Raw genomic sequence first — 12,627 nt, 5'->3', positions numbered from 1 at the left:
AGTATGCAATTTATCTATTTGTTTGTAATTGATTTCATAAGTTTTGTTTTTTTTAATTTCTATTTTCTTTGTTACACAACAATTAATATTGAGAGATTTATATAGATAGTTAATTGAATATAACCACCTTAACTAATATTAATAAATGTTATAAGTTACAAGTGTGTGTGTATTAAATATGTTCAATAAAAAACAATGAGTCTTTTATTACAAATATATACCATTAAGCCATATTTTGAGAAGAAAAAAATAATGTTTTTTTTTGTTAAACAAAATAAGGCCCTTCTTTGGCCCATTTCGGCCCTATTTGGCCCTATTTGAGGGCCGGCCCGACCCGGCCCTTTGGGCCCTAAGGGATCGGGCTTTTCGGGAGGGTAAGGGTTAGCATATTTAAACCCTGGCCCGACCCTACCCGGCCCTAAATTTTGTTGACTTTGACTAGGCCCGGCCCGACCCGACCCTAAGCCCTAAAATTTAGGGTAGGGCCGGCCCTAGCCCGTCCCATGATGACCCCTACCCACAAGCTATTGAAGAGAGATGTATCTTCAAAAGTCAGTGTGCATGTGCATTTAAATCCACCATTCAGTCCCAAAGGTTTGGAGAAAATGAAACAATATCATGAGAAGCACTCAGCTATCAAGCTTTATGGTTTGCTTGAAGAGGAGGAAAGACTGTTTTTAGAATTGTCTACGGATGAAGACTTCTTGGCATGACCTAGTATTAGTCGAGGTTTAAAGGCTATGTTCCAGGCAGCATGGGAAAGTTCATCTCCAACAATGTGCACACCGGAGGATAGCTCAGCCTTACCAGTGTCTGAGGAAGATTTACTGTATTTAACGGAGTACCATCAGCGCTATTCAGCTGAGGAGTTATACGGCCTTACTGAGGACGAGGAAGAACTAGCAGATGCATTTTATCGGTACATTTCCTAGAAGAAAAGTGAGGCAGGGGTAAAATCCAAAGATAATTCTCAATTTGAGCAGGTGATGGTTAAAGTGCTGAGGAATAAATTGCCTCCTTTTTTAGCGAAAGATTGGATCACCATGAAAGAGTATCACAAGAAGCAGTCGGCCTTATCTTTATACGGGCTGACATGGGAGGAGTTAGATACCCTTAAGGCCCTGGCAGATAATCCTGAGCTCGAGCCTATAATGGTACAGAGTACAACGAGTGTGGGTTTGAAGATTTTGTATCAAGCGAAGTTGGAGAATATAGAGCTGGCAGCTGACATAAAAAATTTGCCCATTTCTCAGAGAGATCTCAAGTATTTGAGAGAATATCATAAAATTTATTCAGTGGTAAATACCTATGGAATACTGCCACAAGAGAGAGAGTTATTAACAAGGATGGATGAACGCATTCGGCAGCGGGAGATTGAGTATGCAGCAGTAAGTAAGGAAGACTCTGACTTTGAGTTGAGTGATGGGCCAGAAGATATGGTCACCGACTTCTATGAAAGTCAGCAAGGAGCCATCTTTCATGCGGCCGAGGTTGAAAATTCACAATCCCAAGTTCAGGGTAAGAAATTTGAAATTAAAGATGAACAAGCAATGATTGATGTCGAAGATCAAGAGGGTGACAAGCGCAATCAGGATTTTGCTGAGGGTCGGGTTTTTGAAGGAGGAGCAGAGTACAACAATCATGGGTTAGGTGAGGTAAGAGAAGCTGAGATGAATATGGTTTATATCTTGCCTATTGATTTCCTTGCACAGCCGGATCAGCCGAATACAATGGAAGGAGATGTTGAAGATAGAATTTTGCCTAGAGTTTCAATTCAGGAACAGCCTCAAGCTCACTTCCAGAAGCCAACGCAAGAGATGGTAAAGCATATAAAACCTTTGTACATCACGGTATGCTTTGAAGGATATCTGATTTCCAAAGTTTTGGTTGATGGTGGGGCTGTAGTGAATGTCATCCCTATGTCTATGGTGACCAAGCTTAAGAAAGCAGAGAAGGACATTTTGCCTGCAGACTTGGCAGTATATGATTTTTCTAGTGGTAAGAAGAACACCATGGGGGTTATCCCTCTTGAGGTTACAGTTGGAAGTAAGAGTGTTATTACAGGTTTCTATGTAATCAACGCTGACACCACATATAATGCAATCCTCGGTCGAGATTGGATCCACAAAAGTATGTGTGTTCCTTCTACCCTTCATCAGTTGTTGGTTTTCTGGAACAGAGATGATGTGGGGACTGTAAAGGCTGATGATAAGCCGTTCAAGGCCACGGATAATGCTGTTGAAGCTACGTATTATAATGATCATGTGGGTCCATCAGAGGTGTGGAAAGAGGACCGTACTGGGAGAATTACTGGGGTTACCATACGCAAGATGGTAGCACTTTGGGCTGAAACCATGTTGGAAGACTCGGAGCGCCCAGCCTTGGCTAAACTTTTTGACTCCATTCTCAATGAGTAACAACAACAAAGCAGATAAAGGGATGGCCGCAGTTGAGCTTTCAATGAGCAACTTGCTGGCCTATTGGCATGAAAGGGCCGCTCAGAGAGGCGCGGCCATTAACTTGGCTGAATTTTTATCAGAAGGTAAACATGAAGAAGAAATTCAAATACAAGACCTCGGCCCAGCCCCGGCCGAGATGGAGGACACAGCAGCAGAGGTAGAAGATCCCCGGGAAGAAATCAATCTTGGCACACCTAAGAACCCGAAGCCGCTCTTTATAAGCAAACTGCTTCCCAGTGAGTTTAAAAAGGAGATAGTAGCTTTACTTAGGGAATTTAAAGATTGTTTTGCTTGGGATTATCATGAAATGCCCGGATTAGACCGGAGCATTATAGAACATAGATTACCTCTGTATGAAAATTGTAAACCACATAAATAGCCACCATGGAGCTTTTCCACCAAGGTGCAGCTTGAAATAAAAAATGAGATAGAAAGATTGCTCTATGCTGGTTTTATTCGTACTGCTAGATATGTAGAATGGATTTCTAATGTAGTGCCAGTTAAAAAGAAAAATGGCAAAATCAGAGCATGCATTGATTTTTGGAACTTGAATACGGCCACTCCTAAGGATGAATATCCAATGCCAATGGCTGACTTACTTGTAGATGGAGCGGCACGTCATGAAATTTTGTCTTTCATGGACGGACATGCCGGATACAATCAAATATTCATTGCTGAAGAAGATGTACATAAGACAGCGTTTAGGTGTCCTGGAGCTCTTGGGACATACAAGTGGGTTGTTATGCCTTTTGGCTTAAAAAATGCAGGGGCCATGTATCAGCGGGCTATGAATATGATCTTTCATGATCTGATTGGCAAGACAATTGAAGTGTATATAGATGATGTGGTTGTCAAATCCAATAAACGACGAAGTCATCTAGTTGATCTACGGCAAGCCTTTGAAAGAATGAGAGCTCATCAGTTAAAAATGAACCCACAAAAATGTATTTTTGGGGTCTCAGCTGGTAATTTCTTGGGCTTCCTTGTGCATCAAATGGGCATTGAAGTGGATAAAAACAAGGCTAAGTCCATCATCAGTGCACCACCACCAACAAATAAGAAAGAATTACAATCCTTTCTTGGGAAAGTAAATTTTTTACGGCGATTCATTGCCAATTCAGCTGGAAAAATACAACCTTTTTCATCGTTATTAAGACTCAAAGCTGAGGAAGCCTTCACATGGAGAGTTGAACATCAACAGGCTTTTGACGAGATTAAGTGTTATTCAGTAAACCCACCAGTACTGATGCCCCCCGTCCGAGGTCGGCCATTGAAATTGTACATAGCCGCGGCCGAAAACTCGATTGGTGGCTTTTTAGCCCAAGACAATGACCGAGCAAAGGAATAAGCCGTGTACTATTTAAGTAGAATTTTAACGGCTGTGGAGGAGAGATATACACCAATCGAAAAGCTGTGCTTGGCCTTGTATTTTTCGGCAATAAAACTATGACATTATATGTTGCCGTCCGTGGTGCAAGTCATATCTAAGATAGATGTAATCAAGTATATGCTCACTCGTCCCATTATCCGAGGATGAATTGGCAAGTGGACAATGGCCCTCTCAGAATTTACTTTCAAATATGTTTCACAGAAATCGATGAAAGGACAGGCTTTAGCCGATTTCCTGGCTCACCACCCCTCTGAAGATATAGAGTCCATGGAAGAAGTGGAGATTGGGACTATTGATGTAGTATCCATGCATAATAACTTCTAGACCATGCATTTTGATGGTTCAAGCACGGAAACTTCAGCTGGGGCTGGAGTTGTGATCGAGTCCCCTGAAGGACAGGTGTTTCGCTTTGCGTGTCAACTTGATTTCGCTTGCACGAATAACCAAGCTGAGTATGAAGCCTTGATTATTGGCATGGAAATGCTACAAGAAATGGGGGCTCGGAGGGTATTGATAATTGGAGATTCACAACTTGTTATTAATCAATTGGTGAAAGAGTTCAAATGCACAAGTTGGTCATTACTACCATATTACGCCTTAGCAGACCAGTTAGCTGAGGCTTTTGATAGGGTAAGTTTTTGCCACGTATGGCATAAAGATAACTTTGATGCCAATGAATTGGCACAGCTTGCTTCAAATATGAGTTTGACAAAAAGTGAGGAAAATCAAACCATCAAGATATCAAAGAGAACAATGCTGGCCTTGCATGAGCGTGGTGTGCCAATGGAGATTTTTGTGGTTACTGTGGACCCATCTGATTGGAGATATCCCATCATTAGATTCCATGACAACCCAGAGGGCAGCCATGACCATAAAACAAAGTATTTGGCTCAAAATTTTGTTCTCTACAAAGACCAGTTATATCGTCAAACTGCAGATGATTTGTTGCTATTATGTCTTGGAGGGCAGGATGTCATGAATGTGATGCATGAAGTGCATGAAGGAAATTGCGGAGCTCATCAAGCTGGAATAAAAATGAGTTGGTTAATTTGATGACATGGTTATTATTGGCCAACTATTCTGAAAGATTGTATTGAGTACGCTCGTAGTTGCAAGAAGTGTCAGATTCACGGACCTCTCCAGAGAATACCTGCTGAGTTATTACATCCGATAGTTAAGCCATGGCCGTTTCGAAGCTGGGCCATGGATATTACTGGAAAGATCCATCCAGCGTCCTCTAAACAACATGTGTGGATCCTAGTGGCTATTGAATATTTCACAAAATGGGTTGAGGCCAAGCCGTACACTTCTATTTCTAGTGAAACAGTGATTGCTTTCATTAAGCAGGAGATAGTTCATAGATTTGGAGTTCCAGAGACGATTACGGCCGACCCTGGATCAGTATTTATATCGGAAGCTATGCACATGGTGGCCAATGATCTGGGAATCAAAATGATCCACTCTACCCCGTATTACCCAAAAGCAAATGGTCCAGCCGAAGCTGCCAACAAGGTAGTTATCAACGTTCTAAAAAGAATGATCAATGACAAGCCACGTGATTAACATAACATTTTGTCTGAGACTTTATGGGCACTTCGGACTTCAAAGCGGTCTGCAACCGGAAGTACCCCATTCACCTTGACATATGGCCATGATGCCATGCTCCCAGTTGAAATAAAGATTAAGGCTATACAGGTGGCAGAGCAGAACAATTTAACGACCGGGGATTATACTCAAGCTATGTTACAGGATTTGGAGGAGCTTGATCGAGCTAGATTGGAGGCTTACAACCGTATAGAAGCTTAGAAACGCGCTATGGCACGAGCTTATCATAAGCGAGTCAAAGGGAAAATGTTTGCTGAAGAGGATCTGGTTTGGAAGGCAGTACTACCTGAAACAGCAAAAGATCCAAAGTATGGAAAATGGTCATCAAAATGGGAGAGGCCATTTATTGTTGATCGGATCCTTGGAAATGGGGCTTACCATCTTCAGAATCGAGATGGTGAATTGCATTATATGCCCATAAATGGACAACATTTAAAGAGGTACTACCCTACTGCATGGGAGATGCTGGAACATGATTCATGATTAAAGTGATCCAACTGTGCAAATAGTCGTCTCACTTTGGGGGGATAAGAAACAATATGATGTATCTAGCAGTGAGACAGGATAGGTTGGTTGATAATAATCTGGCAGTGAGACAAGACAGGTTGGTTGATAATTTGACCAAGGTTCTAGCTGAGGTTTGGCTAAGCTTAGCCGTGGATTAGTTGAATTTGTCCAGGATTGAATCTGGTTTAGGTTAATAACTTAATTCAGATTATTCTAGCTACGGTTCGGCTAATCCTAGCTGAAGATTGGATATATGGTTTGGTTGATCAAGTTTGTCCTGGCCGAGGTTCAGCTGACCTTATTTAGGATTCGGCTTAATTTTGAGCCGTGAAAAGTTACTAAAGTTTCAATCGCTAGCCCATAGCGGTAATTGCAGTAATTTAAGAGTTCTAATGAATGTGAATTAGCCAAAGGTTTGGCTAATCCTAGCCGAGAATCGGATATGAGCTGGTCAATTATGTCTGCCCTAACCGAGGTTCGGTTGATCATAGAAGTAATTGCAGTAATTTAAGAGTTCTAATGAATGTGTGTGAATTAGCCGAGGTTTGGCTAATCCTAGCCGAGAATCGGATATGGGCTAGTCAATTAAGTCCGTCCTAGTCGAGGTTAAGTTGATCTTCGTCAAGGTTTGGCTCAATGGTGGGCCATCAAAAATTAATTTGGTTCGGCTAATCCTAGCTGAAGATTGGATATATGATTTGGTTGATCAAGTTTGTCCTAGCCGAGGTTCAGCTGACCTTATTTAGGAATCGGCTTAATTTTGAGCCGTGAAAAGATACTAAAGTTTCTATCGCTAGCCCATAGCTGTAATTGCAGTAATTTAAGAGTTCTAATGAATGTGAATTAGCCAAAGGTTCGGCTAATCCTAGCCGAGAATCGGATATGAGCTGGTCAATTAAGTCTGCCCTAGCCGAGGTTCGGTTGATCATAGAAGTAATTGCAGTGATTTAAGAGTTATAATGAATGTGTGTGAATTAGCCGAGTTTTGGCTAATCCTAGCCGAGAATCGGATATGGGCTAGTCAATTAAGTCCGTCCTAGCCGAGGTTAAGTTGATCTTAGTCAAGGTTCGGCTCAATGGTGGGCCATCAAAAGTTAATTTGGGTGATATCACAAAAAAAAAAAAAAAAGAGGGGGTCACGGCAAAAGGTTGTGCTTAAGCTGAGGAGATCAAAGAAGAATCTTCCTCCATGCTTCCCAAATTAAAATGGCCAAAATCAAGGCCGAGGCCTAAGTAGCCGAACATAAAAAAAAGAGGAAGACAAAGCCAAATTAAAACGGCTAAAAAAAAAACACTAAGCCAAATTAAAAGGCCAAAATCAAGGCCGAGGCCTAAGTAGCCGAACATAAAAAAAAAAAAAGAGGAAGACAAAGCCGAATTAAAACTGCTAAAAAAAAATAAAAATCATCAAGGCCGAAGTTTAAGTAGCCGAACAAAAAAAAAAAAAAGTCATGGCAAAAGGTTGTGCTTAAGCCGAGGAGATCAAAGAAGAATCTTCCTCCATGCGTCCCAGTCAATACTAGTCTTGGTCAGCACGCTGTCAATTTCTTCTTTCTTAGCCAAGAATTCTTGAGTAGCTTTCCCGTGCCTTGAGAAAATTTCAAGCTCACGGTGATTTTCGCTAGATTGCTGCTGGATAGTAGCTGTCGTCTGAGTCATACGGTCGTGAACTGCAATCACACGCTTCTCCAACTCGGCTAATTCTTGAACATCTTTGTCATAACTACGGCGCAACTCTGTTAGCTGTAAGGCTCGAGAACTTTGTTGAGCAACAATATCTCCATAATTTCTTTCAAGTCTACGGCCGGTGTCCCACTTTTTGAGAGCAGTGATGTAAATAGGAATGCTAGTGTCCGTAATCTTAAGGTGTTCTTCAATTTTTTTGTGTTTTTTCATGACTAAAATGGTGCACCGAAATCAAAAAGTTTAGCTCCTCCTTGAAATGGCTGTAGAGGTTATCACTGACCACACCTACAAGTTCAGTATGACAAAGATCCTCTACAAACTTGGCCGCGACTGCTATTTGGTCATTGTTGACCATATCTTGTTCATGGCTAGTTTGTTGATCAGTGAGCTTGTCTAGCAAAGTTAAGGTATCTGCTGATAGAAGATGAGTTGGTGGAATGACCGGAACAAAAAAAAAATTAGTGTGGGTGCAATCATACCAGGTTCATTTAAATTCCAAATTTAGCAAATTACCTGATTAGTTTGTTGCTATTGGAAGCTTGTTGTCTCCTCTACAATCTCGATTGGAGAAGGTTCATGATAATATGATGTTTGATTTGGCTCAAAAGATTTTTCCTGCCAACAGATTATTTAAAGCCATGTAAAAAACAAAAAAAAAAACAAAAAAAAGAGAGAAAATTTCATGAGACAAGGGAAAGAGGAAAATACCTCATCATCCTTGGGTACGGATTGAGCAGAATCTTCAATTGACATGGTGTCTTTACTTTCCACCCAAGTCTTTTTGGCAGCTTCATTATCGTCGTGGAATAATTCTACTGTGTGGTTGCTGTCACTAGAGTTAGAAGGAGAGATTTCAGTAATATCGGTAATAAGAATGGTGTTTCATTTTTTTGAGGTCGAGTGATTCTCTCCATCTCGGTCATTTGGGCTATCGAAATCTTCATCTGTTCGTCCCCTTTTCTGAGCTCACCGATACTCATGACCATTGGAGATACCTTTTAATATTCGTGTTGTGAATAGGTCCATCAGATCTGCATTGACAAATTTTGAAGAGTAACTTGACCACCAGATAGAAAAAGAGGAGTTGGTCTACTGCTTGGTTGAAATATTCTCATCTTAAAACGGTTGAAGTGTTGATGGAAGCGTTTTGAAACCGGGATGCACATGCTCTTTGATTTGAACTTCCGGCACCATAAACTCAAAAGATTTACAGAGTGTTGATATGGGACAGGGCAACTTTGCATAAATCCAAACTGACGAGCGAAGTAGTTGGGGAGGTAAATCTCAACACCTGGTTTGTATTTGCTGGAGGTTGCAAGCCCATAATGCAGATCCCGTGAAATTAGAAAGCTGGCCCAAGTTTCTCTTAATTGAACTTCACTAAGAACTTTTGATGGTTCATTCAAACCGAGTGCAGTGGAGGCTGGATGCCATTGAGAATAGCAGACAGAGAAGCTCTCTAAACTTCTAAGTGTGTAGAACATCTTAAAGCAGTCTTCAAAAGACATATGGGATGAAGGTGTAGCCATAAGGTATCGACCGTACATAACATCATGGTTGTATTCAGGCCGAGCAATAAACAATTGAGGAAAATAAGCTCGTAGCCACAGTTGGAACATCCAAAGTGGACCGCCAACATTAGGATTCATGCGGTTAGTCACAATACAGTGTAAACATCTATAAAGATGTGCAAGAACAAATGGGCCGAGGGCTAGTTTGGTACCAGAAGCTAGGGCCTCGGCTATTGCGGCATAGTCACGAGGGCACTGTCCTGACTTATAACAAAATACTTACTTGCATAACCAATAGAACAAGAAAGCCGCGTGTTCATACTTTTTGACCGGTTGTCTTTCTGAAGATTCTTTTGAGTCGACCACACCATATGTGTTATACAAAGTGCTATAGTTGTGGTGCCTCTTCGATTCGTTTGTAGCATCCATTTATTCTTCTTTATCATCATGTTTGGGAGGAAGAAAGCTATCCATAAAAGCTGTTGGAAGACTGTGGTTTGCATTAATTTCAATACCAATGGGTGATAAGCTAGTAATAGTGCATATGTCCAAAATTGTAGGACTCATGTAGCCTAATGGCTGATTCATGGAATTAGTAGCAGAGGCCCAAAAACATAGTGCTGCCGCTAACATGAGTTTTTCTGCCACCATTTCTTGTTCCGTTAGTTTGATGGCATGAAAGATACCAATTTCTTTCCAAAGGTTGCCGAAGTAATGCTCCATTCTTGGAACCCATGCTTTCCATTCGTCTGTAAGAGTTGGCCAACCTTGCGGCTTCCCAGCACACCACGAAGACCAGTCACGTTCAGAAAAATGCCACGAGGTGTCAGTTTGGTATTCATCAAGAACTTGCGAGATTACTTGTGGCATGCCTCCAGGAAAGTGAGGACCCAAATAACAGGATGGTGGATTGTCCCCTGATAATTCATGAATTACTCATTCATGCACCGCATCCTCCATTGACGATAGAACTTGGTTGAATTTCGTTGAAAATTCTATAGCCTATTCTTTTACCACATCATCCATGATGAGATTGGAGGAGTCACTGCAAGCTACTGAGTTTTTTTTTTTTTTACAAGGGAAAGCTGCATAAGAGACTTGTTTTTGTAGAATTTTGGTAAGCATAATTCTTATTGAATAAGGAATCCACGTACAGGGGAAGAAATCTGAAATAATTCCTACCCATCATGGACTCTGTTGCACTTCCTTTTATAAATCCTTCTTTGATACGGAATGGGTATCTAATGAGATGTGCTCTGGGATCTATTTAATTAATGGAACTAATTAATTAAATATTTGATTCCACAATCCTTGGTGTAATTGCATGGTAGCCATGTGAGGGCCACCATTCCATTACTTAAATATTTGAATCCTTGGTTTAATTGAATGGTAGCCATGTGATGGCAGCCATTCCATTAGTTAAATATTTGTTTCCATACTCCTTGGTTTAATTGCATGGTGGCCACGTCATGGAAGCCATTCCATGATTGAACATTGCAATGGTAGCCATTCCATAATTATCATTAACATGAATAAATGGATGAAATATTAGATTATTTAATTCTTGGTTCAAATGAAGGATGGCAGCCATTCCATGAAATTAAAGATGCGGAAGAGCAGAGGGAAGTATGTGATATCACTTGACATGGGCTTGAGTTAATCCAGTTAATTCAAGGGAAGAAAAATACATGCATTCACGTTTCCTTAAAAGATAGGAATATTGCTATGGAATGCTCGGTAAACTCTAGGGCCGAAATTTGTGAAAAAAAAATTTCGCAACTCAGCTTATCCTGAGCTATATATGTATATATATATATATATATATATATATAGAGACTCGGCTAGAATTACTGATTCATGAAGCCGAGATCTATAAATTATTTCAGCTCGGCTAGCTATTTTTGAAGCCGAAGTTTAAAAAAAAAAAATCCACAGTCAAGGTAGGCTGAGGAACAAAAATTGAAGTCAAACTTACGGCCAACTAAGGCCGCAATCAGGGGCCAGCCCAGTTGAGTTGCTTACAAAGAATAGAAGCGTACCAGACATGGCATGGTGTAGGTAATTGGAGCAGATAAGTTAGAGAAAGTGGGCCTTGCCAAACCAAAGTACATCAGTAATCCTACAATCCCTTAACCACTCGGCATTGAAGCCGAAGCTCAAGGGACCGGGGGGGGGGTTCTGTTTGAACCTAAATTTGGCAAGACCTACGTGACGTTAAGCAGGGGCCCACATGAATTAGGCCCAGGTCATAGTGAACCGTGATATAATATTCAGCCGAGGTCCGGCTCACTTCAGCCTGGCTCCCTTTAGCAGAGGTCTGACTTGCTTCACCTCAGCCGAGATCCGGCTCACATGAGTTGATTTCTGATTTACTTGTGGTTGAGAAAGTCTTATCCAATGCCGTTTCAATTGGCCAGAGACACTGATGGCAGGACAAAAATAATCATGATGGTCTGTTACAAAAATAATCATTGATGAGTCATGATGGTTGATTGCCAGTTATGAACATCAAAGGAATTTTATTCATTGAATCCAATTTGTAATCAATCCAGTCTCACAATTAAAGTTGAGACTGTATTTGTTTTATTTATTTTGTACTATAAAAGGAGCCGTAGACATCTTTGTTACAGGTCCACGATCAAAAACACAACAGCTCAATACAAATTTAACATTCTCAAATTCTCTATCGCATCTCTACATTCTATCAATCTAAATTATCCATCGTCAATTATTTTACTTACTGGTATTTTTCTTGTCTTTCCTGCCCTTTACATTCTTGCATATTTATTTTGTCATTCTTTAATTCCTTGCTCGTTATTTTTCCTGCACTTACTTTTTTCACAAATCATATCAAGAAAATCATATAAACAAGTTTTTAGAGTTCATGCGTTTCTTCGTCCGGACTCGTATTGAATCAAGGCATCAGGGTAACACCTTATATTTTGATTTTGTTTTACTGTGACTTGTGAGTATCTGGATCCTATAGATTTATCAATTATCACTCGCACTTTCACATTCACTCACCGAGTTGCACAGCACGAACACTCCAGCTAGCAAAGCCGAATCGTGTAAAGTCCTTGTATCCAAGGCAGAGAGAACCCCGCGGCCGATATCGATCCTTCCTCGGCCCACAATCGACTGATTAGAAGTCAGATCAGCGCAAACTCTATGACCTAGATCAAAACCTTGGGGGGCCTCTCGGCCGCGAGTTCGCACGCCCGCGCACTCATCACCAAGTCAGAAGGACACGTGTAAGCTAAGAAGACCTCGGCCAAGTGACACGTGGCCAAGACGATTTTTGAGCGAACACATAGTTTCAACAGCAAAACCCAAATTCATGAGACCAAACTAAGAACTAAAAGTTTCAAAAATAAAATATAATCGACATGAACAGCTCAAAAGATCAAAAACAAAAACATTCAAAGCATTTAGAGATTTAAGCCATTCAAAAACAAACCCAACTGAAATA

At 40.8% G+C, this 12,627-nt stretch overlaps 2 protein-coding genes across 2 annotated transcripts; both read left to right on the top strand.

Annotated features, from left to right (window-relative positions):
• Positions 1 to 4,176: 4,176 nt before the first annotated feature.
• On the top strand, positions 4,177 to 4,902 carry LOC112185201. The gene has a single exon (XM_024323407.1). The coding sequence runs from the start codon at positions 4,177 to 4,179 to the stop codon at positions 4,900 to 4,902; it is 726 nt and encodes a 241-aa protein (XP_024179175.1).
• A 150-nt stretch (positions 4,903 to 5,052) lies between these two features.
• Positions 5,053 to 5,655, top strand: LOC112185200. Its single transcript, XM_024323406.1, has 2 exons — positions 5,053 to 5,361; positions 5,458 to 5,655. The coding sequence occupies exons 1-2, from the start codon at positions 5,053 to 5,055 to the stop codon at positions 5,653 to 5,655; spliced, it is 507 nt and encodes a 168-aa protein (XP_024179174.1).
• Positions 5,656 to 12,627: the final 6,972 nt, after the last annotated feature.

The sequence above is a fragment of the Rosa chinensis genome, chromosome 2 (genome assembly GCF_002994745.2).
Source record: "Rosa chinensis cultivar Old Blush chromosome 2, RchiOBHm-V2, whole genome shotgun sequence".
NCBI lineage: Eukaryota > Viridiplantae > Streptophyta > Magnoliopsida > Rosales > Rosaceae > Rosa > Rosa chinensis.
This window is presented reverse-complemented; position numbering and strand designations above follow the sequence as displayed.